The sequence below is a fragment of the Mus musculus genome, chromosome 15 (genome assembly GCF_000001635.26).
Source record: "Mus musculus strain C57BL/6J chromosome 15, GRCm38.p6 C57BL/6J".
NCBI lineage: Eukaryota > Metazoa > Chordata > Mammalia > Rodentia > Muridae > Mus > Mus musculus.
The window spans coordinates 98,200,319-98,226,466 of record NC_000081.6 but is presented as its reverse complement, the minus strand read 5'-3'; the positions used below and the strand labels follow the sequence as shown (position 1 = coordinate 98,226,466).

The 26,148-nt window shown below is 44.5% G+C and overlaps 1 protein-coding gene across 3 annotated transcripts; it reads left to right on the top strand.

Moving 5' to 3' along the window:
- Positions 1–5,410: 5,410 nt before the first annotated feature.
- Olfr287 (olfactory receptor 287) lies at positions 5,411–24,156 on the top strand. 3 transcript variants are annotated; one of them, NM_001011780.1, is made up of 3 exons: positions 5,411–5,659; positions 16,344–16,463; positions 18,090–19,496. In NM_001011780.1, exons 2-3 carry the CDS (start codon positions 16,459–16,461, stop codon positions 19,051–19,053), a joined length of 969 nt encoding a protein of 322 aa, NP_001011780.1. In that variant the 5' UTR covers positions 5,411–5,659; positions 16,344–16,458; the 3' UTR covers positions 19,054–19,496. The 3 variants fall into 3 exon arrangements, with proteins under 3 accessions (NP_001011780.1, XP_030104547.1, XP_030104546.1); XM_030248687.1 differs by having other exon boundaries at positions 5,433–5,659; positions 17,390–24,156; XM_030248686.1 differs by having other exon boundaries at positions 5,433–5,659; positions 16,847–24,156.
- Positions 24,157–26,148: the final 1,992 nt, after the last annotated feature.

The following is a 26,148-nucleotide window of genomic DNA, read 5'->3' as shown; positions in this document are numbered from 1 at the left end:
TAATCGCTTTTCATGATTTGAGGGACCAATGCGATGTTATAGGACTTATGGCAGTCACTAACTGAGAAGAGTCAGGCATGCTTTACAAGATAAAGCAATTAGCATAGGCTTAGTTAGGGTTCTATTCCTGTGAAGAGACACCAGTGATCACTGTGACTCTTACAAAGGAAAACAATTAACTAGGGCTGGGTTGCGATTCAGAGTTTTGTTCTATTATTGTCACAACAGAAAGCATCACAACACGCAGGCAGATGTGGTGCTGGAGAAGGAACTCTACACCCGGATCGGCAGGCAGCAGGAAGAGAATTAGCTTGAGCATGGAGATCTCAAGGCACGAATAGTTTTTATGTGCTAGCATACTAGCCATTGTGGGTATGAGTAGAACGAAAGAAAAAAGGGAAAGAAGGAAGGAAATGATGAGATAGGTGATTTGCATCTGTGTGGTATGAGAGATGGAGGACGGAAAGGGCTATCCGGTGAGATGGCAGTTCGAGCACAGAGGCTTAATTAATGCATGAAATCATTCGCTATTACATGAAAACCACAGCTGATGCCGAGACTTGCGGCTGCTCAAGGTGCTAAGTGCACACGACTGTAGATGACTCGTCCTTCCACAGAACATCCATGTTGCCTGCCTCACGGAACACAGCGGAAGAGATGGTGGAACGACTGAGAGTCAGACTGTGGAGGGGGCGGGGCTTGAAACATTATCCTTTGGGCGTGGTTTACAGCTGTTGGCTGTTGGGGAAAGGGCATCTTCATCTTCCGTGGTGTCCCCTTGGTGAGCTAGCCCTGCTCCAGTGGAGAGCTCTACGCCCATGGGGATGTGGGAAGCTCTGATTAAACTCGGTGGGTTACAAATCAGGAAGCTGTAATAGTGGGGAGTGGGCTTACTGCAAGGATGGGAGCTTGGTGTGGAAGAGGGAGAAGAGGGTGGGGGGAGGGAACATGGTTAGACTATTATATGCAGCCATGAAATTGTGAAAGAATGGATTCATCTTTTAAAATGGAAAAGATATTTTACATATAATATATTGTAAAGTTTAAGAGAGGAAAAATAGCCACTTAAGAAAAGAAACCACTTGGGATGAAGAGATGACTCGAAAGTTAAAAGCACTGGCTGCTCTTCCAGAGGATCCAGGTTCAGTTCCCAGTACCCACATGGTGGCTCACAATTTGTCTATAATTCCAGTTCCAGTGAATCTGACACCTTCACACCAAGACACGTACATGCAGGCAAAACACCAATGCACGTGAAGATAAATAAAATCTTTTAAAAATAGAAACTAACATATTAGGGGGGAGGGGAGACAAAAACAAAGAAAAATATAGCCAAATTATACATAGGAGCAAATAAACAGACAGGCCCATTCTTTCACTCCTACCAACCCATCCACACAGATACAAAGTGGCGACCCAGGGTAGGGATGTTGTTTTAAATCTATTCTCTCAGTAGGGTCTTCTTGCTTCTGCTCTAGGGGTTGTCCTTTGTGTCATTTATACTTAGAGATGAAGGCTGGTAGGCTCAGTGGTTATGTCAAGTCAAGCCTGTTTATTCTTCATGTGCTGGCAGAGCAGCAACTTCCATACCCTGTGAGGTCTTGCAATTTGACATTTCTCTGGTCTGTGTGCCACCGCTCCAGGCCTAGGGCACTCACTGCTACTGGCTCACCCGAAGTAGATCCTGCCTCTGCCATCCTATGGTGGGGCTTCTTGTGCCCGTGTGCCCGATCCCGGTTTAGCAACAGTTCACCTCCACCAGCGTGCAGTAAAGTGCTGTATCCCTGTTCACCTTGCTTCACAAGGCGCTTTTGTGTTCAAAGCTGTCTTTGTTCATGGGCAGACTGGCCTGCCTCTGCCTCTGCCTCCCAAGGGCTGAGATTAAAGATGTGTGCCACCGCTGCTTAGCTCGTTGGATGCAAAATTAACACACATGCAAAAAAAAAATTTCTAGGGCTGGTGAGATGGCTCTGCGGTTAAGAGCACTGACTGCTCTTCCAAAGGTCCTGAGTTCAAATCCCAGCAACCACATGGTGGTTCGCAACCATCTGTAATGAGACCTGATGCCCTCTTCTGGTGTGTCTGAAGACAGCTACAGTGTACTTACATAAAATAAATAAATAATTTTTTTTAAATTCTAATATCATCCTATCACTACAGAAAGAGTAGAAAATATAAAAATTTAAGTTAAAAAAAGTGTTGTTGTTTTTTTTTTTTTTTGAGACAATCTCATGTAACCCTGACTAGCCTAGAACTCATAGAAATCTCCCTGCAACTGACTCCCAAATGCTGGGGTTAAAGGCATGTCCACACTAACTGACATATTTTATTATTTTTGGTTAATACTAATTTCACTTATGAAGTACTGTGTAACGGTCTGATACATGAAAACATACAGTGATGAAAATGTGGTAATTAGCAATTCACCACTATGAATCCTGTCACTTTTGATGGTGAAATCATCCTAAAGGTCTCATTTACCTAGCTTGGAATATACACTACAATCCTGATGCTTTGCTCCTCCTGCCCTGGACTGGAGTGCTCCCACTCATCCCTCCTAGCTATGTGTCTTTGAACTCATTGGTTAACCTCCCCCCACCAGCTCTGCCCCCTCCTTTTCTCTCTCTGGTCTCTGGCAGCCATTTTTCTGTTCTGGCTTTCCATCCACTCAGCTTTTGCTGGTTCTGAATATAAGAGAGAGATAACATTTTAGATTGTATGAAAAATGTAAAGCACATTGGAATAATTTTAATGAAAATGGAAACTCTTCATAGAAAAAAAACTGCATATGAAATTATAAAATGGCACTAGCCATAAAATCCTAAATGAATGGAACTATGTAGAGACCTCAAATATATATGTGTGCGTGTATGTATATATATATATATATATATATATATATATATATATATATATATATTCCCTCCGGACTCATAGTTCCCAGAGTCAGACCACATTTTGGATAATTCTTATTTTGGCATAGCTACAGTTTCATCCCAAAACACACAAGATGGATCTGCTGTGAGAAATGGTGATTGGGAGCCTATAATCTCGGCGAGTAAAGGCAGAAGACCAGGAAGTTCATCCATCCATGGTTATAGAGCCAGTGTGTGACCAGGCTGGCCACATTAAGCCCTGTCTCCGAAACCACATACATACATACATACATACATACATACATGCATACATATATACATACATGATTGACAGACAAACATAGAAAGATGATAGATAGATAGATAGATAGATAGATAGATAGATAGATAGATAGATAGATAGATAGATAGATAGATAGATGAAGAAAGGAAGCAGCAGCTCAATACTGCAACGTTTAGACAAGACCACAACTTGCTTGAATCAACACTTCCTAGGAAAGGAATCCCAGGAAGATCAGTCAGAACCCTGCAGCATGTTCGGGTTGGGATCCTGTGAGTAAAATGTTGCAGAAGTTATAGAAACATGAGCGATGAGCTCCTTAGTTCTTATATCTGTGCGTCTTTCAGCCCAGGTTGTTCTCAGACATTTTAAAGAGCTACAAACAGTTGGTTTCTGAGATCCTGAGTACCTATCTATGTTAGCTCACTTTCTGCTGCTACGACAAAACATCATAACCGAACGCAACCTGGGGAGGAACAGGTTTACAGCTTACCTGCTATCACCCGGGGAAACCAGGACAGGAACCTGGAGGCAGGAGCTGAAGCAAAGGCTATGGAGGGTGCTGCTTACTGCCTTGCTCCCCATGGCTTGCTCAGTCTGCTTTCTTATACAGCCCAGGACCACCTTCCCCAGGGTGGCACTGTCCACAGAGGGCTGGGCCCTCTCATGTCAATCACCTATCCAAAAAAAAAAAACAACAAAAAAAAAAAAACCAGTCCCACAGTCTCCCCCTTCAGGTAATCTGATGGAGGCATTTCCTCAACAGAGGTTCTTTTCCCAAATAGCCCTTGATTCATCAAGTTAATTACAAAAATCAAAAACCCCAACCAGGATACTATGTGGAGAAGCACCAGACATCTTACTCTGCAAATGTCTACTTCTTCATGTTTTGAGTTTGTGCCCTATCATATACAAATTGAGATATGTTGCCAAGATATCCTAAGTATATTAGACAGTGAAAACCCTGGGAGAGGATGATAGAAGGCATGCTGGGAGCAGAGAACCCTCCACATTTAGAATGAGTTAGAATACAAGCATCTCAAAAAAAAAAAAAAAAAAAAACAGGCGTGGTAGTGCACACCTCTAATCCCAGTGCTTGGGAGCAGAGGCAGGTGGATCTCTGAGTTTGAGGCCAGCCTGGTCTACAGAGTGAGTTCCAGGACAGCCAGGGCTACGCAGAGAAACCCTGTGTTGAAAAAAAAAAAAAAAAAGAATACAAGCATCTCACATTTGCATTCTGTCTCAGTTAGGGTTTTACTGCTGTGAACAGACACCATGACCAAGTGACCAAGGCATCTCTTATAAGAACATTTAATTGGGACTGGCTTACAGGTTCAGAGGTTCAATCCATTATCATCAAGTTGGGAGCACGGCAGCATCCATGGTGCAGGAGGGGTTGAGAGTTCTACATCTTCATCCAAAGGAAGCCAGGAGCAGACTGTGTCCAGTTCGCTAGAAGCCTGACTTCTACACTGAGCAGAGCTTCAAAGCCTACCTTCACAGTAACACACATCCTCCATCAGGGCCACACCTCCTAGTTGTGCCATTCCCTAGGTCAAGCATATTCAAACCACCACACCCTATAGCATCCCAAGGTCAAGAAGAGAAGCTTGGGAGTTGAAGAGCTGCTGAGAGTCTGTGGGAATCTAGACCATGAAGAGTTTAAAGGACAGCTAAGTCAGTAGACATCAAGGTTTGGAAAGAAAGATGAGTAGAGTAGATCGAACTGGAGAGTAAATCTGCGTTTTGAAGAAGAGAATTGTGATAGCAGAGAAGGCAATAGGATGAAGGATCCAAGGAAATCAACCTCCATTGGGGAGATTTTCTGTGGGTGCTTAACCACTACATTATGGTGCTGGCACAGTGTGGGTGCCAAGCTGTCTGGTGGGTGACACTGTCCTGCTGGTCACAGGACAATGATGTGACAAAATGATTGGTGACAGCATAAAAGATGGCAATTAAGCCATCAGAAACCCTGACAAGAAAATTAATTCAAGTTCAACTGGGAACTAAGTGGGCAAGAGTTAAGGACTCCCTGACCTGAAAGTAAAACGATCATATTTGCTATCTATAGGAGAACACAAATTTCTCAAGAAAACCTGCGAGTGTGTTGGGTTCTCTAGGCCACTTGCCATGAGCCTGGCCTCACAAGGGAGCCTTGAAATGGACCAAGTAAAACCACCACACACCCCCAGGGACACACTTGGAATGGACAGGCCCCAAGAACAAATACTTGGCCTTAACACAGCTGACTGCCATAGTAACCAACTGGAAGCTCCCATCTGCCTGAGGAAGAGAGAAGGGTTCACGTGCTCAGGCAAGCACACCCGAGAGAGAGAGGAGGAAGAGCAGGGAGGAGAGGAGCCCAGGCCCACAGCCCTATAAATGCACAGCTCATCTGCAGCAAATACCCTGCACCCTCACCCTGAACCTCTGGATCACTCTTCTGCATCCAAGACCAGCACAATGCCCTCATCAGCCTGTCCCAAACCCCACGGTCAAGGTCAGTGAATGAACTCTCTTCTGCTAGGAAGCTGACCTTGTCTCTGACCTTGTCACCAGAGCCAAGCATACTCCGGGTTTCTCAGAGACCTATCTGCATTCACACCACACAGGGATCTGTAGCAGCCATCGAGAGAGAAGGAGTCACAGCTTTGACTCTGTTAGCCTTTCCCTTGCTCACTTTCTCCCTCTCTACAGTCTCCCAGAGTCTCTGCTGTCCAGATCTTTAACTGGCCACTTCTTCCTCTGTGTCTTCGTTTCCTAATTCTATCCTGGTGCCAGTCCTGGCTGGGGTAGAAGGCCAATAGTTTGGCTGTGACTGACATATCGAGTCAAATTTCCAGGAGCAGGCAGAAAGAGACATCCCCGCTCAATCTCTTCTTCCTAGAGGCTGAGGTGGTACCCAATTCCTCAGTTCTGCTCCCACATCACCAGCCAAGCAGCCCAGCCTCCCTGGCTCCTTCCACAGGAGTTTCTCTGTCCCTGTCTGTAGGTGAAGGCTTTTGGAGTCTGGGTCTCCTGGTGTGTTTCTCTATATTAACCTTTTCTCTATGTTCAGACTTCCTTTCTTTGGCATTTGTATCATTCATTCATTGTGAATTTTTGTTATGCTTTGATCACATTCTTTCCTCTCTTAAAGCTCCTCTCAGATCCATCTCTATCCATCCAACTTTGTGCAGGTTTTTTTTTTTTCCGAGACAGGGTTTCTCTGTGTAGTCCTGGCTGTCCTAGAACTCACTTTGTAGACCAGGCTCGCCTCAAACTCAGAAATCCACCTGTCTCTGTCTCCCAAGTGCTGGGATTAAAGGCGTGTGCCACCAACACCTGAAAATTTTTATTGGTTTTTTTTGTTTGTTTGTTTGGTTGGTTTGGTTTTTCGAGACAGGGTTTCTCTGTATAGCCCTGGCTGTCCTGGAACTCACTCTGTAGACCAGGCTGGCCTTGAACTCAGAAATCCACCTGTCTCTGCCTCCCAAGTGCTGGGATTAAAGGCGTACAACACTACTGCCTAGTCTTTATTATTATTATTGTTATTATTATCTCATCAAATATAACGTGTTCTGTCAACACTCTGAGTATATGGGAGTTCTATGAGAACACAAACAACATGGCAGGGACCACGCCCTTAAGAAAGCTGACTCTCACTCTCCCTGCATCTATCACTTGCTTCCTCGCCTAGGAGTGGGACTTCATTCCCACCTCCCCTCTGCGTGGTGAGGATTTGTCTGGCTTGAGCCTATGTAATCTTGTGTGTATTGTCACAACTGCTTTGAGTTCGTCTGCGGAGCTGCCCTGGCATGCCTGGAAACCACAGTTTCCTTCCAGCCATCCACCACCTCTGGCTCTCAGACTCTTCCTGCCCTGTCCTGCACAGTGAGCCCTGAACGCTGAGAGGAAAGGGTTTGATAAAACCTGTGATTTAGGGTTACACATTCCTCAGTCTCTCATCTCTGCTCCTTGACCAATTCTAAGTCTCCATATGATTTGCCATTTCCTGCAAAAAGAAATTTCTCTGGTGAGGATTAAGAGATACATCTGCCTATGGTTATAACAATAAGTTATTAGGAGTCTGTTTAATGGTATGCCCATCTAACAAGGTAGTATAGGGGTCATGTCTGGGCTTTGTGACCTGGCTAGCCACAGGTTCTTGACCTCAGTAACAGCACCAGGTAGGGATTTCAACCTGTGAAGTAGGCCTTATCCAGGCAAAAAGTGGTTGCTTACTCTTATGAAATTAATGACGCTATTCTACCAGTGGGCATGTCATGTCAGGCCAGTCATTGTATCTCTCAAGAGTTTATAACTGGATACAACTAACAGTAACATTTGTGCTTGCACCGCACCCTCCCCCAGCAGTATGAAAGCTAGCCAAAAGGAACCAAGCATCCAAGTTCACTATATCCTTGATTCAGTTTCTCAGTGTTTTTCAGCCAACTCGGTTCCATCTCCGTGTTCCTCTCCTTGCCTTTCTATAGTCTTGAGTGCAGTGGTTCTCAACCTGTGGGTCATGGCCACGAGAAAACACGCATTTCTCATGGTCTTAGGAACCCCCAACCATAAGCTTGTTTTTGTTGCTACTTCATAACGTAGTTTTGCTGCAGAGCGGTGTCTCAGTTCCCGAGACCATCAGAACTCTGTGTTTTCCAATGATCATAACCCACAGGTCTTGATCCTTCTCCCTCTCTCTGATGACTATGTCTCCTTTCCGTTCTTCTCCCTGCTTATGTTTGTGTCTCTGTTTTTCTTTCCTTTCCCTTGGAAAAAGAGGCTGAGAAGTGACTCGTGGAAAGACTTCTCTTAAAGGTTGTGGTAAAGAGCATGTGTCCCACACAATATTGTTGTTGTTGTTGTTGTTGTTGTGTGACTTGGGGAAGTGGAGAGAGGTTGTTTCTAGGAGCCATGTAAAAAAGAAAGGATATGTAAATATATCTGAAAAGTGGCAAGTGCAGGGTGTTGCATCTGGAATGATGAGCCAAGTCGCATGGGTAAAACATTTACCAGATGAAAATTCATATAAACATTTTTTTAAAAGACTAGACAGTATAGATAGAAACAATGAAAAATTCCCTGAGAAGGAGGGAGAGGGGAGAGAGTAGGAGGAGAGATAAAAGTGGGGATGAGGGAGAAATGGGAGGAATCAGCTGTACTGAGGAGAAAGGAGAGCCTTTTAGAGCACATAGGGGAAGCCACCTGGCGTTTTGATCTATTTGTGTCCAGTTGGACAGGTAAGAGGTGGTCATCTATATCACTAGCTTGTTAGAAAGCACATTTTACAGCATCCTTTGCCCTTCCTGAGACTCTCCATTCGGGTGACGTGCCATTGGTCACTAGGCTTTAATTTCAGGGCATCAATTCTCTGGGTCACACTCCAAGCTGCTAGGGACTGAGTGTTAGCGAGGAAGGATTTAGCTTTACACTTTCAGCACTCTACTTCCAACTTTCTTATCCCCACATTTATCCCCTGACAAATGCACAATATCAAGTCACTGTCAAGGGACACTTCTCTTGGCCTCTGGCTCTGCATCAGAGATGAGAAGGTACAGTGGCATCATTGGTGTGATATGGGGTGATATGACCTTGAGTTGTAAAATACTTGAGCCACACTTTGGAGAGAAGAGGGACATCCGGGAGGTGGAAGGCCAGACTGTGGCAAGGCTTAGAGGTCAAGAAGGCCTTGGTGATTGGAGATTGGTTTTGATATAGGTGATAATGATTGATAGCCCTGGGATAATATCAGCTGGAGCTTAACGGCTTGTAATGTGGATGACACCAATCATACAGGAAGATCATACAGGAACCAAAGAAACAGAGCAGAATTCAAACAAAACAAAGGGTCTGTGCTCCAGAGTGCAAAGAACTATAACAAAAGTCATCATGGTTTAAAAGGACACCATGGAAAGATTTGGGGAAGACGGGTAAATATGAGAGCAGTGCTTGTGGGGGTGAAAAGCCTAGTGGTCAGAACAGGGGCCCAGTGATCCTGTGGCCACAGAGTTCAGCCAACAGGAGTCACCATTGGGATCAGAGGTGTTTAAGGATGGATTTCACCTGCACCTTGACAGTAAAGGAGACAAAGATCTCCAAGAGGATGACAGCAAGAGGCCTTTTGAGCTTCTGCGAGTAGAGCTATCTTGAATCTAGACAGATAAACTCACACCAGGACAGACTTTGTAACCTGTCTGCAATTAGAGATACATCAGGACTTGACAGGGTCTGGGAGACATTTTACCTTGTGGGAAGGTTTGAGGATAGATTCAGTCTCTGGATTAATGTAAAGAGATAATCCCACACACAAAGAAAAAAAAAGGGGGGGGGCAGAATCTGGTTTGGGCTTAACCTGGACCCAAGAATGACTTTGTTTGTCATGTGACCTAAGGATGTAACACTGAAACAGATAATGGGTCTCTGGATCTAGTAAGATGTGTTTCTAGAGGAAATCTCTGCCATCAAGGACTTCAAGGGGATGCAGGTGCGTTGTGGACCTGGGAGTTATGTGAGGCTGTAAAGACACAACTGAGAGGAGAATGGGAACCGAATTGTGGAGACTCAAGTGTGAGCAAAGTGAAAAACCCTCTTAAGAGTTAAACTAGCTCTCTTCACCTTCCCAGAGGACTGAGGATGCCAAGCTATATAGAGGTAGCAATCTCAACAGCCTCTCTCGCTTCCTGAGTACTGTTGGAAATGAGAGCCGGGCTATTATCAAACGGTGAGGACAGGAGGTCTGTTTTAGTGGGGAATGCCTCTACCCATCCGGCGAAGGTATGCACCTTCATCCTTGTTAGGGGCACGTGGTAAAATGTAGATGCCAATCTTATCCTGACACAGCTCCCCTTCGCTGAACAGTCTCCTAAGGGGTCTGAAAGCTCTTTCAGGACCTGCCTTGCTTCCTGGGCTGTTTGCATGGAGTCAGAGTAGAGTAGAGAAGAGGTGGGTGGTCATTTTCTTGTTGATACTAAAAATTTTAGCACCATGTGTCTTTCCTAAGCCTAGCCATTTGGAGTGAGGTGGCAGGAGTCATTAGGAATTAGGCTTTAACTGTGTAGGCTTGCAACTCACCCGGTTAGCCTCTGAGCAGCTGGGGACTAGTGGTTACGAGTAGAGAACAGTCTTTCTGACAGTGAAATATTTGGGAGGGTTGGAGAAAGGCAACATCCTCTCCTCTCCACTACAGCAGCAGTTGGGCTACAAGTAGGGGCTAAGTCTTTGTAGCGTTCTTTCCATATGAAGAAAAACCACAGGGAGATGAGGGGGAAACTCAATTGAAACTAATGTATGCCGTCTAATCTGTGCCTGCCGTGAGTTATATGGGTTCATCTTCATTTTGTAGGAGAAAAGGCTTGAGATTCAGCTAGTAACACTTCTCTAGAATTGACTTTCAGGTGCGCCTGGCCCAACCCAAAGTCCCTCTGCCTATATGTACTGAATCTCAGTGTTTCTTGAAAAGGGGTGTGGCTTGGAAGAAAAAAGGGGTGTGGCTTGGAAGAAAAAAGGGGTGTGGCTTGGAAGAAGGGCATGCATGAGCATTTACATAGTTTGTTGCTAAATTAATGCATTGCCCTTGAAGATCATCTTTCAGTGATTATGTCTAAAGAAAACGGGTTACATGTTAAAGAGGAATGATGATATTGTAAGCCACCAGGCTAAGAGTGACAGAGGCACTTTGTTATGAAATTTAAGGTCACAGTTTGTGCCCTGAGAAGCCAGGTTTGACTACCCAGCCTTGATAATCCAATTCAAACAGCCAGACTGGGACTGGAGAGACCCAGTAGTTAAGAGCGCTCGCTGCTCTTGCAGAGGATCTGAGTTCTAGTCCCAGCTCCCCGAGCAGACAGCTCACAACCACATATAACTCCAGCAACAGGGATCTAGCAGTCTCTTCCTGTCTCAGTGATCACCCATACATATGTGAAATACACACACACACAAAAATAACAATAATAAAAATCTTAAATAGCCAAATAAATAATAAAAAGCAGAGAAAGGAAACATATCCGATGTGGCCACATTGGGGAGGGAACACGTAGGTCCAGGCATCGTCCACATTCCCCTTTGGATCCTGAAGTGAGATTTGGTTTTAACAGACAGCCAGAGATCTGCACACTAGGTGGTCCTAGTCAAGAGTAGGGTCCCATTTGTAAAGTGACCTAACAACTATCAAATCTCTTTTCCTTCTGGCTGGCCCAGACTTCAGGTTTTTCAGGGGAATTCTAGTTTCTTGGGGTCCATGTTCCAATGGTCTTATAGCCAAAATAAGAGACACAAGTGGCCCTTCAAAACAGTGCCATCCCTGCCGGGCCAGTTACGATTTCATTTTGTGTTCTGATTCTGATTCAAGTTCAAGGCAAGACTGGGTTTTTTAAATTAATAAATAAATAGCATACATATTTTAATGTATAAAATGCGATTTCGTTGCTTGTTTGCTTTCGGACATTCTGGAGATTAAAACAAAACAAAACAAAACAACAACAGTGTCTTACATGCTTGGCAAGCACCCTTACCACCCCAGTTAAGCAGATCAGTAACCGAGCTAAGGAGGATAACCTTCTTAGGAAAGGTATCCACCACCACCCTGGCACTTTAAGTCTCTGCCGAGCTAGGCGCTTTCATTTCCACTGAGGCCATTCAAGGCAGTTAGTAGAACACATCCCACTACAGGCTTTTGGGATAGCCCCCATTGGAGTTGTTCAGGACCCACACGGGAAACTTGGGGGGGGGGGGGGGTTGTTTTTTGTTTGTTTGTTTAACAATACAACAAAATGGTTCCTGCCTTCAAAATGGAGTCAGGCAGCTTCCTCCAGAGCCTCAGTTGAGGAAATAACCTTCACAAGATCCGGCTATAGGCAAGCCTGTAGGGCGTTTTTTTTTAAATTAGTGATTGATGGGGAAGGGCCCAGCCCATTGTGGGTGGAGTCTGCCTCTGGGCTGTTGGTCCTGGGTTCTACAAGAAAGCAAGCTGAGCAATAAGCAAGTCTGCAATCAGCACCCCTCCATGGCCTCTGCACCAGCTCCTGCCAGGTTCCTGCCCTGTTTGAGTTCCTGTCCTGACTTCCTTTGATTATGAGAAGTGATGTGGGAGTGTAAGCCAAATTAACCCTTTCCTCTCCACGTTGCTTTGGTCATAACGTTTCTTCACAGCAACAATGAATGAATGCATTTGGTGGGAACAGCAGAGAGGCGGTTACAGCAAGATGGAAAAGCCCTCCCAGAGGCCCGAGATGCTATCTGATGACACTCTTAGACTTTGGTTTGGTGGAAAGCTAGTGGTCTGCTAAGTTAGCAGATTCCAAAGGGGTTTTTTTATCTCTTCGTCACAGTATGCTAGCTCTGACAGAGGTGGGTAAGGAATAGTCGACAGCTCCAGGGGCTAAAGCTAGACCACAATAAGGTAAAGGTAAGCAGCCTTCAGACCGGGCTGAAGCCTCTCCACAATACTGCGGCTCTGACAAGCCAACCCGTCTCTGCCAATAGAGTCTTTCCAGCTTGTCTTCAAAGCCCTTTAACAAAATCATTTTCATTTCTTTCCCACTGCCTGGCTCAGTCACCTGGAGCTACCATGAGGCTCTGTCAGGTCTGCCCACCCTCCTGAGTCCTGACTCAGAAAAACATAACTTATTTTGGCCACTGGCCAGTCTTCAGATGTTCCCTCTGGTAGTTTGACCTTTTTTTTTTCTCTCTCTCTGAAAACGTCCCTCCCCACCATGAGGCTGCTCATCTGCCATGGGACTGCCAGTCCACCAGGCAGCTGTCCGGCTCTTTTGCCACTACCTACAAATGACACAATTTCCTCTTTTTTAATCTTCCTTTTCCTCCTCTGGGCAGCTGCCAAGATTTACATCTTGCCTGGCTTGGGATGTCTCTTGTAAATGCCAACAAACTTGTCCTTGACCTTTCTTCAGAGTCTGATCTTAAGTTCTTTCAGTAACAGGACTAAAAAGCCCAAGAGTCCCCCGATTTCCCTGGTAACGTGTGACAACCATGGTAGGACTCCCCAAAATTTCCAGTAGCGGCAAGATTTTTTATTTCACGTCTTAGCTGTTATAAGCAGTGCCGCAGTGAACGTGGAAGTAAAGGTTGTTCCTCTGCACGATAATTATGCTAACTTAGGCTCCTCCACACTTGATCACTTGATACTGCTGCATCAGATGTTACACCTATTTCAAAGTTGTTTGGGAAACGCTACGTTTAATATGACAGCTAGACTCGCATTCTCACCCGCAGTGTGGAAGAATAACCCTTTTTCCCCACCTTCTTGCCAATATTTGGCTTTCATCTTTTTGATGACAGCTAGTCTATCAGGTTCCTATCTCATACGGTTTAATTTGCATTTTCCTGATAGTTAGTCACACACCTATTGGCTAATTAATCATATTTTGAGAAATGCCTATTCAAGTCCTTTGCCTATTTATTTCTATTATTAATAGACTAATAATCTATTCTAATAGGATAATAATCTATTATTATCTCTCTCTCTCTTTTTTTTTTTTTTTTTTTTTTTTTTTTTTTTTTTGCTAAGGAGTTGCTTTAAACATCTAAATTGTTTGAGCGTGTAACACTGCACAACTTAAAATTAGCTATGTTCAGTCAAGGACTCTCAGTGCCTGAGTTTCTCTATTGCGTTTAAGGCCTAAAAGGTCACCTTGATGGTGAATCAAAGCCAATGTCATCTTCTGATTGTCACAAGCCTGCTGCTGAATTTGCTCCTTCCCTCCCTGTTCAGCTCCTGGTGTCCTTAGGTCATTTCTCCTTTTAACCATGAAGGCAAAATTAGAGCCCAGGCCTGTGGATGGGGGAGTAGTCTAAAGTATTTTTGCTACTTTTAGCAGTGGTGATTAAGAGCCTCAGAGAAATCTCATCGTACTGAAGGGCATCTCTCCCGTAACAGCTGAGAGCCAGATAAATTACTTCCCTAGACTCTCTGGAGAAGTCTTTCTAAAGAGAAACCTGGTGGTAGGATTAGATGTTCAACCCTGTGGGGGTCTCTGCAACCACCAAGGCCATCTAAGGCAAGAAGAAAATTCAGTTCAGCATGTCTCAGTCCCCAGTGTTAGTTCAGGCTTCTAGAGTCTCACCAGGTGGTTTAATTTAGGCACATTGAAGCGCAGCACAATTTTGAAAACAAAGTTTCCTGATGACAATGAACTCAATCCTGTGTGCACAACAAAGTTTATGATACAAATACATTAAAGCTCATTCCAAAGTCCATGTCACCTCTCCCATGAGGATGGGTTCTATTGACTGAGAGGCGATGCTCAGTCTCCGAAGAATGACTGAGATAAATGTCAGAGTGTGGGGAGGTCAGATAGATATGGCCTGGCCCTACAGAAAGCACAGAACTCACCAGGCTGTTAACCACATCCATCCCAGCCTTCTGGCTAGAAATCAGACTATGCATCCCTTTCTTAGAAGAGACAGTGCTGTGCGTTTAGCATTCCAGGTTTCCCTGGTGCTTATCTGTGAGCACAAGGAACTCTGTGCCCTCAACACAATCCGATCCCAATCATGCTTCATAAAAAAAAAAAAATCTTGAGGAAATAATTCAGCAATTAAAAGAGTAATTTTCAATCAAAAGAAAATGAGTCTATGGAACTTAAAAACCTCAACAACAACAAAGAAAAACCCCACTCTAATATATTCAACTTTTCTTACAATGTTTCATGGATGCGCTTATAGTGTAAAACTTATTTATCGATGTTGATTTTAACAAAATGTCAATCGTTTGATTTGACCAAGGAAGACTTGGGAGCCGTGACTTTCTTGGGGTCAAGGAAGAGTGGAAATTCACCTGACCTCTCGAAGGAATGCCCCTCTCCCATGCCATCTCAAACCTCCTCAAATTCAGCGTCCCTCGCTTCTACTTCCTGTTACTTCTACCCCACTTACTCTCTAGGTTTTTTTTTTCTTAATAATTCTATGTTCACTTCCTGTCAACTGGTTGCTTGCTTTGTCTCTTGACCTATGGTTGAATATACTTTATGGTTGAATATATTTATCCTGTCTACAATATTCAAGCAGAAAGGTCTTGGATTGAAAGGTGTGTGCTAAGGTGTGAGCCACATCACAGCTAAAAACAGCTTTTTTTCCAATAAATAACACAATCTCAGGGTCACAGTGTGATCAAATATCCTGCAACATATAAACTCATGGGGGTTCTTGAGTCTCAAGTTTGATCTACCATATGGGCTTTATATCCAGAAAACAATGATTTTCTATACCATGAAGAGTTTGATCCAAAGAATAACAGTCTTAAATATGCATTAAAAATAGTTTTAGATGATATAGTAAATATGACAGTAAGAGACACCCATGACTTGAGAAAAAACCTACCAGAAGATAGCCAAACCTTACAATTGAAGCTTTAAAAAAAATAGATAGAATTTAAACAAGGCTGATGAATCCATATGAGTAAGACTCAGTTGAACTAACCTCATTCCCAAAACGGGTTGTTTTACTATTAGACAATGAGTTAATAATAAAATGCCTTATTTCCCTTGTTTCCTTTGTTCAGAGCATGATGGGAGAACAACAACAGAAAGACTTGTCTTTGTGAATATGACAAAAATCCAAGCATCACATTGCAATGCCTGCTTGCTCTCATTCTCTGTAACAATTCATCTCTCCTGTGGCTGAGGCATTCCTTCACTGGTATTAGAGCCTAGTTTTTCAGGGCTCTGTCATATACAAAAGACCAGCTGATTCCATGAGACATCCAGCCTTGTGGAATAGACTACTATTTGATTCTTTTACTTCCAGTCAGGAAACAGCTATTGGACGAACTGGACCACAGCCTGTAACATACTCTAACAAATCAGATAGATAGATAGATAGATAGATAGATAGATAGATAGATAGATAGATAGATAGATAGATAATGGATAGGTGGATGGATGGAACTAAAGGAAAATTCATATCTTCATTTTTTTTGTATTTCTGAAATGAACAGATTTTTAAGTCAGGCATGGATACAAAAAATGTTAAAAGGGTAAGTTCAAAATATACAACCGGAAAAGGCAAGTGAGGAGATAAGAGTGTGTCTTAGCAAAGGGCATCATGAGGCTGACAGCTCTCACCTACACTAGAAGGTGCCGTGTACATGCAGTGTGGTAATGTGCTTAAGAAAGACATGCGTCTGTAGTAGCATAGATGCCAAAGAGCTGCAGAGCTCACCAGGTACCACTGTCTTCCAGAGTGGCCCACCAGCTCAGACCATCCTCCCTGGAGCAGCTCTTCCTCAAACAACATGCCATCTCTGTTTCTCGGGACAGCGATTCAGTGACACGGCCTGAGCAGCAAAGCCACGGGATGAGGTAGGCGTGGTTTGTAGAACCACAGGATGAGGTGGGTGTGGTTTGCCTCACAAAATCTCACAAGTGGACACGGGTGCCTGACTGACCAACTGCTAAGGCACAAGATGCTGGCCAACACAGTATTGTTTCTGCTCAGTGAACTTCAGTCAAGAACTGACCCTTAGTGAGGCCTTAGTGAGTCATTGAGTTAAATTCCAACTTCTTGGCCAAGTCCAAGAACTCTGTGGATTGTGGCTCACTGATGATGTATGTTACCCAATCATTATCACAGTCTCAAGGTGTCTGCCGAGTGAAGGATTGTGGGTCCATATTAAACTCTGTCCTCTGCCCCTCCTTTCCCCTCCCTTTTTTTCCTCTTCCCTTCCCTTTCCTTCTTTTTCCAGACCACAGGAGTAGCCCTAGATAGCAGAACTCTCCCATGTACAGATGATAGGAACAGGCCTGGCTGATGCCTTGATCAACCAAGAAATCTCACATAGAGGGAATCTAGTCCTGTAAGAAGTAGACATTAACAGGGGAGGTAGCCTCCACAAGACAAGAAGGAATATGAGACCTTGAAAGGTTAGAGTGCTCAACTCAACTTAGATAGCTGGCTGGTAACCAGAAAAGATGGGAAAGTGGAGAAAGAGGAAGGGGTGAGAATTAGCAGGAGTGGGATGGTCATGTAGAAGGCAAACGAGGGTATAGCAAAAAGAGAAGAGGAAAAACAGGAGTGCTGAAGAACGGAGTAAAGCAGGCATATACACTAACATCTAAAACACCTGCAGCAGGGAGGTGGGATGCATCTTAACTCCAAACAAGATGAAAGTACAAGAGATTTCATTTGAACACAGTGATTCCCTAAATGTTACAGTAATGAGAAAAGAGCATACTGATGCTGAATACTAAGATTCTAATGGTGTAAAATAAACACTATGTGTTCACAGGTACTCAAGTACGCCTACACTCAATGCCCTCTGCAGGCCCAAGTCCAGAAACGCTGGCACCTATGAACCTTGCTCATCCAAACCCCATTCTCAAAGACATGGTTGGATTTTTTAAAATTGAAAATAGACTATTCTCTCAAACAATACATCCCAACCAGTTTCTTTGCGGCACCCACTGACCTCCCTTCTCCCCCAAAGCCTTTCTGCCCAATGGTATGTAAAACAGATTGTAAAGGAAAGGCACCCCATATTAAAGAGTCTCCTCCAGCCAGGCCCCCTTTCCTTGTGTGCAGTGTGGTGATCGAACACCTCTAGGGAAATCTGGCTGGGAAAGCATGAGTCACTGCAATGACTGCCAGGCACTGTCACCTGAATAAAGGGAATCGGGGACTTCATGGGGAGAGAAATGAGAGGAGGTAGAACACGCGCACTCCACAGGGCGTCCAATCAGTCCACAGTCAAAGGGGAGCATTCACTTCCTCAGCTTCTAAAATTGGAATTTAAGCATTGAACATGCAGTGAGCCTGGCATTTGTCATGACTATGCCATTACTATACAGATTCTCCAGAGCTTGCTAAGTTCCAAAACTTTTACTATCGCACCCTGGAAAGCCTCTTGCTGGGTGTCTGGTCCAGGTGACCATCTTAGCTCCCATACAGCTGTGTCCTTTGTGCTTTCCCTGTCCCCCATCCTCAAACAGGTCCCAGACAGCAGACCCGAAGAACAGCAGCACTGTGACTGAGTTCATCCTCGTGGGCTTTGAGCAGAGCTCCCCTTCCACACGGGCATTGCTCTTCACCCTCTTCCTGGCTCTCTACAGCCTCGCCATGGCCATGAATGGCCTCATCATCTTCATCACATGGACTGACCCCAGGCTCAACAGCCCCATGTACTTCTTCCTTGGACACCTGTCTTTCCTGGACGTCTGCTTCATCACCACCACCATCCCGCAGATGTTGGTCCATCTGGTGACCAAGAACCACACTGTCTCCTTTGTCTCTTGCATGACCCAGATGTACTTGGTCTTTCTAGTGGGTGTGGCCGAGTGCATCCTCTTGGCTTTCATGGCCTATGATCGTTATGTTGCCATCTGCCACCCACTGAACTATGCCCAGATCATGAGCCAGAAGGTGTGTGTCAGGCTGGTGTGTTCTTCCTGGATCTTTGGGATGGTCAATGGTATCTTTCTTGAGTATATATCATTCAGGAATCCCTTCTGCAAAGACAACCACATAGAGAACTTCTTCTGTGAGGCTCCCATAGTGATCGCTCTCTCCTGCGGGGACCTCAAGTTCACCATGAAGTTGATCTTTGTGGATGCCATTGTGGTGTTGCTCAGTCCCATGGTGCTCATCATCACCTCCTATGCCCGCATCCTGGCCTCCATCCTCCGCAGGGCCTCCTCCTCAGGTAGGGGGAAGACATTCTCCACATGTGCCTCCCACCTGACCGTGGTTGTCTTTTTCTACACCTCAGCCATGTTTTCTTACATGAATCCCCGCAGTACACATGGGCCTGACAAAGACAAGCCTTTCTCTCTCCTCTACACCATTATCACCCCCATGTGCAACCCGGTCATCTACAGCTTCCGCAACAAGGAAATGAAGGGGGCTATGGGGCGGGCTCTTGGGATAGGTAGCCTGGCTCAGGCAGAGTCTGTCTAGAAGGAAGATCTATAAGGAAAAAGTTCCCTTCACTGCACAGTGAAGAGTTAACTCCTTCCTGGCTTCACCATTTCCACCAGAGTCCAGGAATGAGTATTCATTGCTGCCTTAGCATTGGACTCGAGGTGAAATTTCTTTTGTGTCTGTGATGGTTTAAACATGCTTGGCCCTTGGGAAGTGGCACTATTGGGAGGTGTGGCCTTGTTGAAGGAAGTGTGTGTCACTGTGTGGGCAGGCTTTATAGTCTCCTAGTACTTAAGCTCTGCCCAGTGTGGAAGAGAGTCCCCTCCTGGTTGTCTACTCCTCCTGACTGCCTTCGGATCAAGATGTAGAACTCTCAGGTCCTCCAGATGTGCCTGCACACTGCCATGCTTCCTGTCATGGTGTTAATGGACTGAACCTCTAAACCTGTAAGCCAGCCCCAATTAAATGTTGTCCTCTCTAAGAGTTGCCTTGGTCATGATGTCTCTTTACGTCAATGGAAAGCCTAACTAAGGTAGTGTCCGTGTCTCGTATCTCTAGTTGGCTTTCAGCACAGACAAATCTTCTCTGACAATCACCATTTGTGAGAGCCGGATTTTCTTTGACTTTCACTGGCAACAGACAGAGAAGCACAGGAGGCAATAAGGCAGTTCAGAAAAACATAACCTCGTAGCCAACGTTGGTTCAAACTTCAGGTGTCTGGCCCCAGCTTGCTTGTTTTAGGCGTGTGTAAACACAGCACTGTTGAAAACTATGCTTCTGATGAGTAACTCGGCGGCCCTGTGTGCACAGCAGAGCTCACCTCAGTCTCTTTGAGGAACCAGGTAGGCTAAATACAGACGAGACGAGACTGCATCAAAACTCTTTGTCAAGGACATGTGACAGCTTCCAGAAAGAAAGGTTCTATAACCTGACCGAGAACGATGAGTTTACTGGAAGGGTCAGAAGGGTCCTGAGCCAGAGTATCCCTGGCCACACAGATTGCACAGAGGCCACCAGGCTAGAAAGCATGTCCACGCTAACCTTCCATGTGCTTAACATCCCGGGCTCCCCTAGTGCATGTGTGTGGGCACAAAGACCTCTGTGCTCCCTAGACCTTAAACACGTTTTCTTTCTTGGGGACAGAAGTGCAATGCAAAGAACTGATTTCATGAATTGAGGAAAAGCAATTGAAGAAGACAATCAGATCAAGTTTCAGGAGCACAACTCTGTGTGTGTGTGTGTGTGTGTGTGTGTGTGTGTATGTGATCTATGTGTGTGGTGTGTGTATGTGTGTCTGTGTGTATTTGTTACTTACATGTGAGCCTGTGTGTTACTTGTATGTGCAGATGCAAATGTGTGTGCACTGATGCTATTATTCTGTCATACACTCAAATTTATTTACAAATATTTTAAACTGTTTTTCTTTTTTGAGGGAGGGTCTTCAGGTGTTGATCCCCTTAGTCTAGTCTCCCAAGTCCAGGTATTACTCAGAGGCACAGCCACTCTTGGTGTCTCCTGGAATACCATCACTAGCCCAGATATTCATTAGTATAGTTTAACTTTACAGTGTTCCGAGCTTCCTTCTTGTCTTATATTTTATTCCTAAGTCACTCACAGCTGGTGAGTCTGCCTGCCCCAGCCTTCCCCTTGCTCTTCCCAGCCTCTATCCCTTTACGGATGGTCTAGATCAGTGACTCCCAATCAATGACAATTTGGCAATGTTGAAAAGATTTGCTACTGGCATCTAAGAGCACAGGCCAGAAAGTACTAAACATCCTAAATAGTCAGGACAACCTCACTCCAAAATGTAATGTCCTGATATCTCAACTATGGACAGACATGGAAAGAGGTTGAGGGCAGAAAAAGGAAGCTGGTGAGTGGTGGTGATGTGGGAAGAGAGGAGACGCTTGAGACTGAGAGGAGAATAGCATACAGAATTCTGTCTGCGAAGCTTAAACAGCTGCTTGTGGCAGGACAGTCAACGACAGTGATCTGTAGATGCACTTGTAACAAAGCCTGCTTTGAAGCCTCTGTGTGTTCCATCTATCCACCCTTACCTCTCAAAGTCTTGTGAGACCTTTCCTGTCCAGTCATACCCAGAGCTTCCCTTGTGGTTTCAGACCAAGTTCCATCCATCCACCCTTCCATCACCCTTGACCTCACCACCTTCACATCTCAGTCTAGCTCACCCCCATTCCTTTCTCCTCTGCTCTTCTGCCCTGAGACCGAAACAAACTATGACCTGTAAAATGCCTTCCTGTAGGAATAACCCCTAGAAGTTCATCTTTTGTCTCTCGCTCACTTGCAGGCTCCTCACCTTGGCCAGTATCTGTCTCTTTGTCCAGAGCACTCTTGCTCTAGTCAGCTTTCTGTGGCTGTGATGAAGATCACAGCCAAAGGCAACTTGGGGAGGGAAGGGTTGGCTTGACTTACACACCCTTCACTGAGGGAAGTCAGAATAGGAACTCAGGGCTGGAGCCTGAAGGCAGGAACTGAAAGAGTGGTCAATGGAAGAGAGCTGCCTATTAGCTTGCTCTTCATGGCTCGCTCGATCAGCTTGTTTTTGTACGCCCCAGGATCCTATGCTCAGGGGAGGTGTAGCCCACAGCCACTGGGACCCTTTCACATCAATCACTCATCAGTAAAACATCCCCAGAGAACGATTTTTCTGGTGTGTCCCTGTATTCAGTTTGCAAGTATTTTGGTGAAAATACTTGAACCTATATGTTCATCAAGGACATCAATCTGCAAACACCTCTTTTGTTTGTACATTTGTCTGGTTTTGGTATCGAAGCAGTACTGGCTTCATCAAAAGAGTTTGGGGGGACATTCCTTAGAAATTTTTAAAAAGGAAAGAAAAGATAAAATGTCATCTCACTGTGGAAGCTGAGGTGTGTCCCAGTGTGTCACACAGTATACTTTTTTTTCCAAACAGCTTAATTTGCAAATGTTCGTTGCAATGAGTCATTGGTCTGGTTCGAGTCCTCTGGCTTCTGCTACACCATCAATCCTGGATCCTCACCAGGACTTCTCTCAGTTATCCTCTTGTTGCCCTGTGTCATGGAGATCCTGCAGCTTTGGCTCTGTAGGACCAGTGCCTTCACCTACTCCAGAAGTTCATAGATGGGGTGGATGCTGGGATGAACCAAGTCAAAGCCCTGGATCTGGGCGTGGGTGGAAGCTGGGTTTGTCATTCCATCTGTTCCCCCATGCCCACACCACCAGTCCCAGCTCTCCTGCTTTACCCAGGCAAGGGGCAGGGCCAGCTCTCCTGCTCTTACACCCTCAGGCCAACACTATGCCCTGCCCCCAAATTTCCACTGCCAGGGGTCAGTTCTACTGCGCTGCCAAGCAAGGGGCAGGGTCCATTCTCCCACTGGTGTCAATAACGTTTCAGCTGGGGTGGGAATTCATGACCACCTCCACTTTGCACGCTGGGATTTCACATGATCTGACTTGAGCTCCTGCAGGTATTATACATGCTGTTACAACTTCTGTTAGTTTATATGTGCAGTTGCCCTGTTGAGTCTGGAAAAGTATCTTTACTTGTAGTCAAATACCACTTCTGACTCTTACGGTCTTTGCACTCCCTCTTCTGAAAGAATCACTGACCCTTGAAAGGAGGGGTGTAATACGGATGTCTCATATAGAGTTGGACATTCTTCAGTCTCTCGTTCTCTGCACCATGACCAGTCATAGGTCTCTGTATTATTTGCCATCGAGCTGCGAACAGAGGTTCCTCTGATGAGGGATGCATTAATCTATAGGTATGATGGTAAGTCATCAGAAGTTCATTTAATACTACGTACATTTAGCAGAATAAAAGTGTCAGAACTTACTGTCTAGCCACAGGTTCTTGGTTCTGAAATTGGTGCTAGGTATAGGTTTTATCTTGTGGAGTGGGGTTTAAGTCCAACCAGAAAGTGGGTGAGCCCTCCTTCATGGATCACTAATTGAGAAAATGCCTTACAGATGGATCTCATTGAGACACTTCCTCAACTGAGGCTCCTTTCTCTCTGATGACTCTAGCTTGTGTCAAGGTGACACCAAGTTATAGAATACATAAGATTATTTTTATTTATAGGTTGGGGCTTTTATATCTGGTGTTTGATTGGTGGTTGTGAGTGGGTTTTATTTATTTAAGTCATCTTCTTTCAACGGAGGTGTTTGCAATGTTCAGGGGGGGTGTGTTGTAGTGCGGTTGAGATGTCATTTCCTCTGTTAGGCTGGGGTTCAGGACCCCAGCCTCTCCTGGAAGGGTCAGCTTCTATCTGTAACAGCAATCAGGATCCAGGGGCAAATTCATTCTGAAACAGAATCGGTCCTCCACAAAGCAATCTCGACTTAAGTACAAAGCGGTTGGTTACTCGAATGATATCTGTGCCACTATGGAGCTAATCACATCATAGCAGGCTGGTTGTGTTGTAGCTCAAGGGTTCACAGCTGTTAAGACTGGTGATTGCGTTTCTGCCCTGGTAACATTCATCTCAGCTCCTGGCACTGTGAAGCTAGCCAAGAGGAAAGAAGCTACCAGATCAAATACCAGCTTGGTTTTTCTATGCTCTACGACTCAACTATGTGGTAGCTTCAGCAACGGGGTCTTCCTGTTTAGTTCCGAGAGCAATTATGGCCTGTGATGTTTGGGGATCTGTGGGACCTTACTAGCCAACAACCCTAAAGTAGGTAACTTTTCCAAGAACTGGGTTTGTATTTGTTTGTCTGTGATTTTTAACGACTTAAGAGTTCTTTCACATTCCTGGTTAGCTGAAAGCCTTTTTTAAAATTAAATGCGAAAATTAAAATGTTGTGAATTTTCAATCAAGTAGATGAATTTTCTAAATAAATTGAGGCCATCTATCATTTTCATTTGTCTGTTAGTATGGTGATTTATATTAATTCACATTTTAATGTTCAATAAATCTTGGATTATGATAATAAACTCACTTTATAGAAAAGGTATTAACTTTAATGCATTGGAAGATGCAGTTTGATGTCTAAGTTTGTCTAACAATTCTGTAACTATAATTCTAAGAGATTGACTTATTTTGTTCCGCCATACTTGGATATTGAAGTCGTGTTGACTTCATTTAACACTTGAGGTGCTTCCCTTCTTCTAATATATTTGTATTCATTCTTGGTTTTTGTGTGTGTGTGTTACCTTTTTTGTCATTATCTACAAAATTCTTAAGACAAGGAATGTGTATGGAGGGGAGATTCATTTGTGTTGACAACTTCGATTAACTGTTTTCATTCCTTCAGTCCTGTGGCAAGGCAGGATACTATTGCCTGCATATGAAGTAAGGCAAAAGATACTACAACCAAGAAGCAAAAGAGAGCAAGGATATTTTTATTTGATTTGACTTGAGGACTGTTGTGAATGGAAGTGTGACTATGACATCCTTCTCTCTGTGTTTGTTGTTGGAGAATAATCAAGTGAAGGACCTCTACATTGAAAACTTTAAACCTCCGAAGAAAGAAATAGAGACGATAAAAAGGTATCCCAAGCTAATGGGCTGGTAGAATCAACTGTGGAAATGCTTTTTCTAGATTCACTGCCATGCCACTCAAATTTCCCATCTCATTCTTTGAAGAAATAGAAAAAAAGAAAACTATCTTTAAATTCACATGGAACCACAAAAGATCCCAGATAAACAAAACAATTCAGGGGGGTGAGGGGGTTGGAGGTATCATAGTTCCAGATCTAAAGATATAGTGCAGAGACATAGTAATAAAAATAATATGTTACTGGCAAAAAAAGACTCAAACATGAGCCCATATAATTTCAGCCACTTAATTATTTGACAAAGGTGACCAAAAAAACATACACTGGAGAAAAAAGAAAGCATCTCAACAAATGGTGCTGGTAAAACCAGAAGTCCACACGCAGAAGGATGAAGTTAGAGCTGAGTCTCTCACCTTGCACAAAGACTAACACCATGTAGAACAAACACCTAAAACTAACACCTGAGACATTCAAACTACACTCAGGAAACACAGGCACACTAGAAGAAAGTCATCCTGAGTCAGGGTACCCAGACCCAGAAAGGCAAACACGGATGTGTTGGGACCAGAGCCTAGCATCATCATCATCATCGTCATCAGAGAGATCATAGAGACTTCATCCAGCAACTGATGGGAGCAGACGCAAAGCCCCACAGACAAATATAGATGGTGCTCCAGGAGTCCTGCAAAGGATGGAGAGGAAGGATTGGAGGAGCCAGAGGGATCAGGGTCACTACAAGAACACAGCTCACAGAACCAACTGACTGGGACTCCAGTGGGCTCAGAGAGATCAGATTAGGGAGTCTGTGTGGGTCTTACCTAGGTCCTCTGCATATATGTTATGGTTGTATAGCTCAGTGTTCTTGTGGGACTCCTGACAGTGGGAAGGGCCTGCCTCTGACTCTTTTGTCTGCCTTTGAGACCCTTTTCCTCCTACTGGGTTGCCTTGTCCAGCCTTGATTATGAGGATATGAGCTTAGTCTTACTGTAGCTTATTATGCCATATATGATGGATGCCCCTAGAAGGCCTGCTCTTTTCTGAAGGGAGGTGAACGGGGTGGATCTGGGAGGGGAAAGCAGGTGAAGGGGAGATACTAGAGGGTGGAGGGAGAGGAAACTGTAGTCATGGTGTAATATATGAGAGAAGAATAAATAAAACACACACACACTGCCTATGTAATGTAGGTATAGAAAAGGACTTCTTGATCAGGACTCCGTTTGCCTAGGAACTAAGGACAACTGACAGAGAAACAAACAATTGACTAAAGATGAAGCCCACAGAATGGAAGACAATCTTCTCCAGCTATTCATCCGGCAGGGAATTCGTATCCAGTATACAATGAACTGAAAAATAAAGAGTCAAAATGAACAAATGAGCAAACAAAAACAGATGCAGATACCCACAGACAAACATTGGACAGAAGTCAGGGACCCCTATAGAAGAGTTAGGGGAAGGACTGAAGGCCCTCAAGGAGATGGCAACCCCACAGGAAGACCAATACTGTCAACTAACTGTCAACTCACAAAGACTGAGCCACCAACCAAAGAGCATACACAGGCTGACCTAAGGAAGGCCCCCGGTACATATGTGGCACAGGGATGCCATATCTGGCCTCAGTGGGAGAGGAT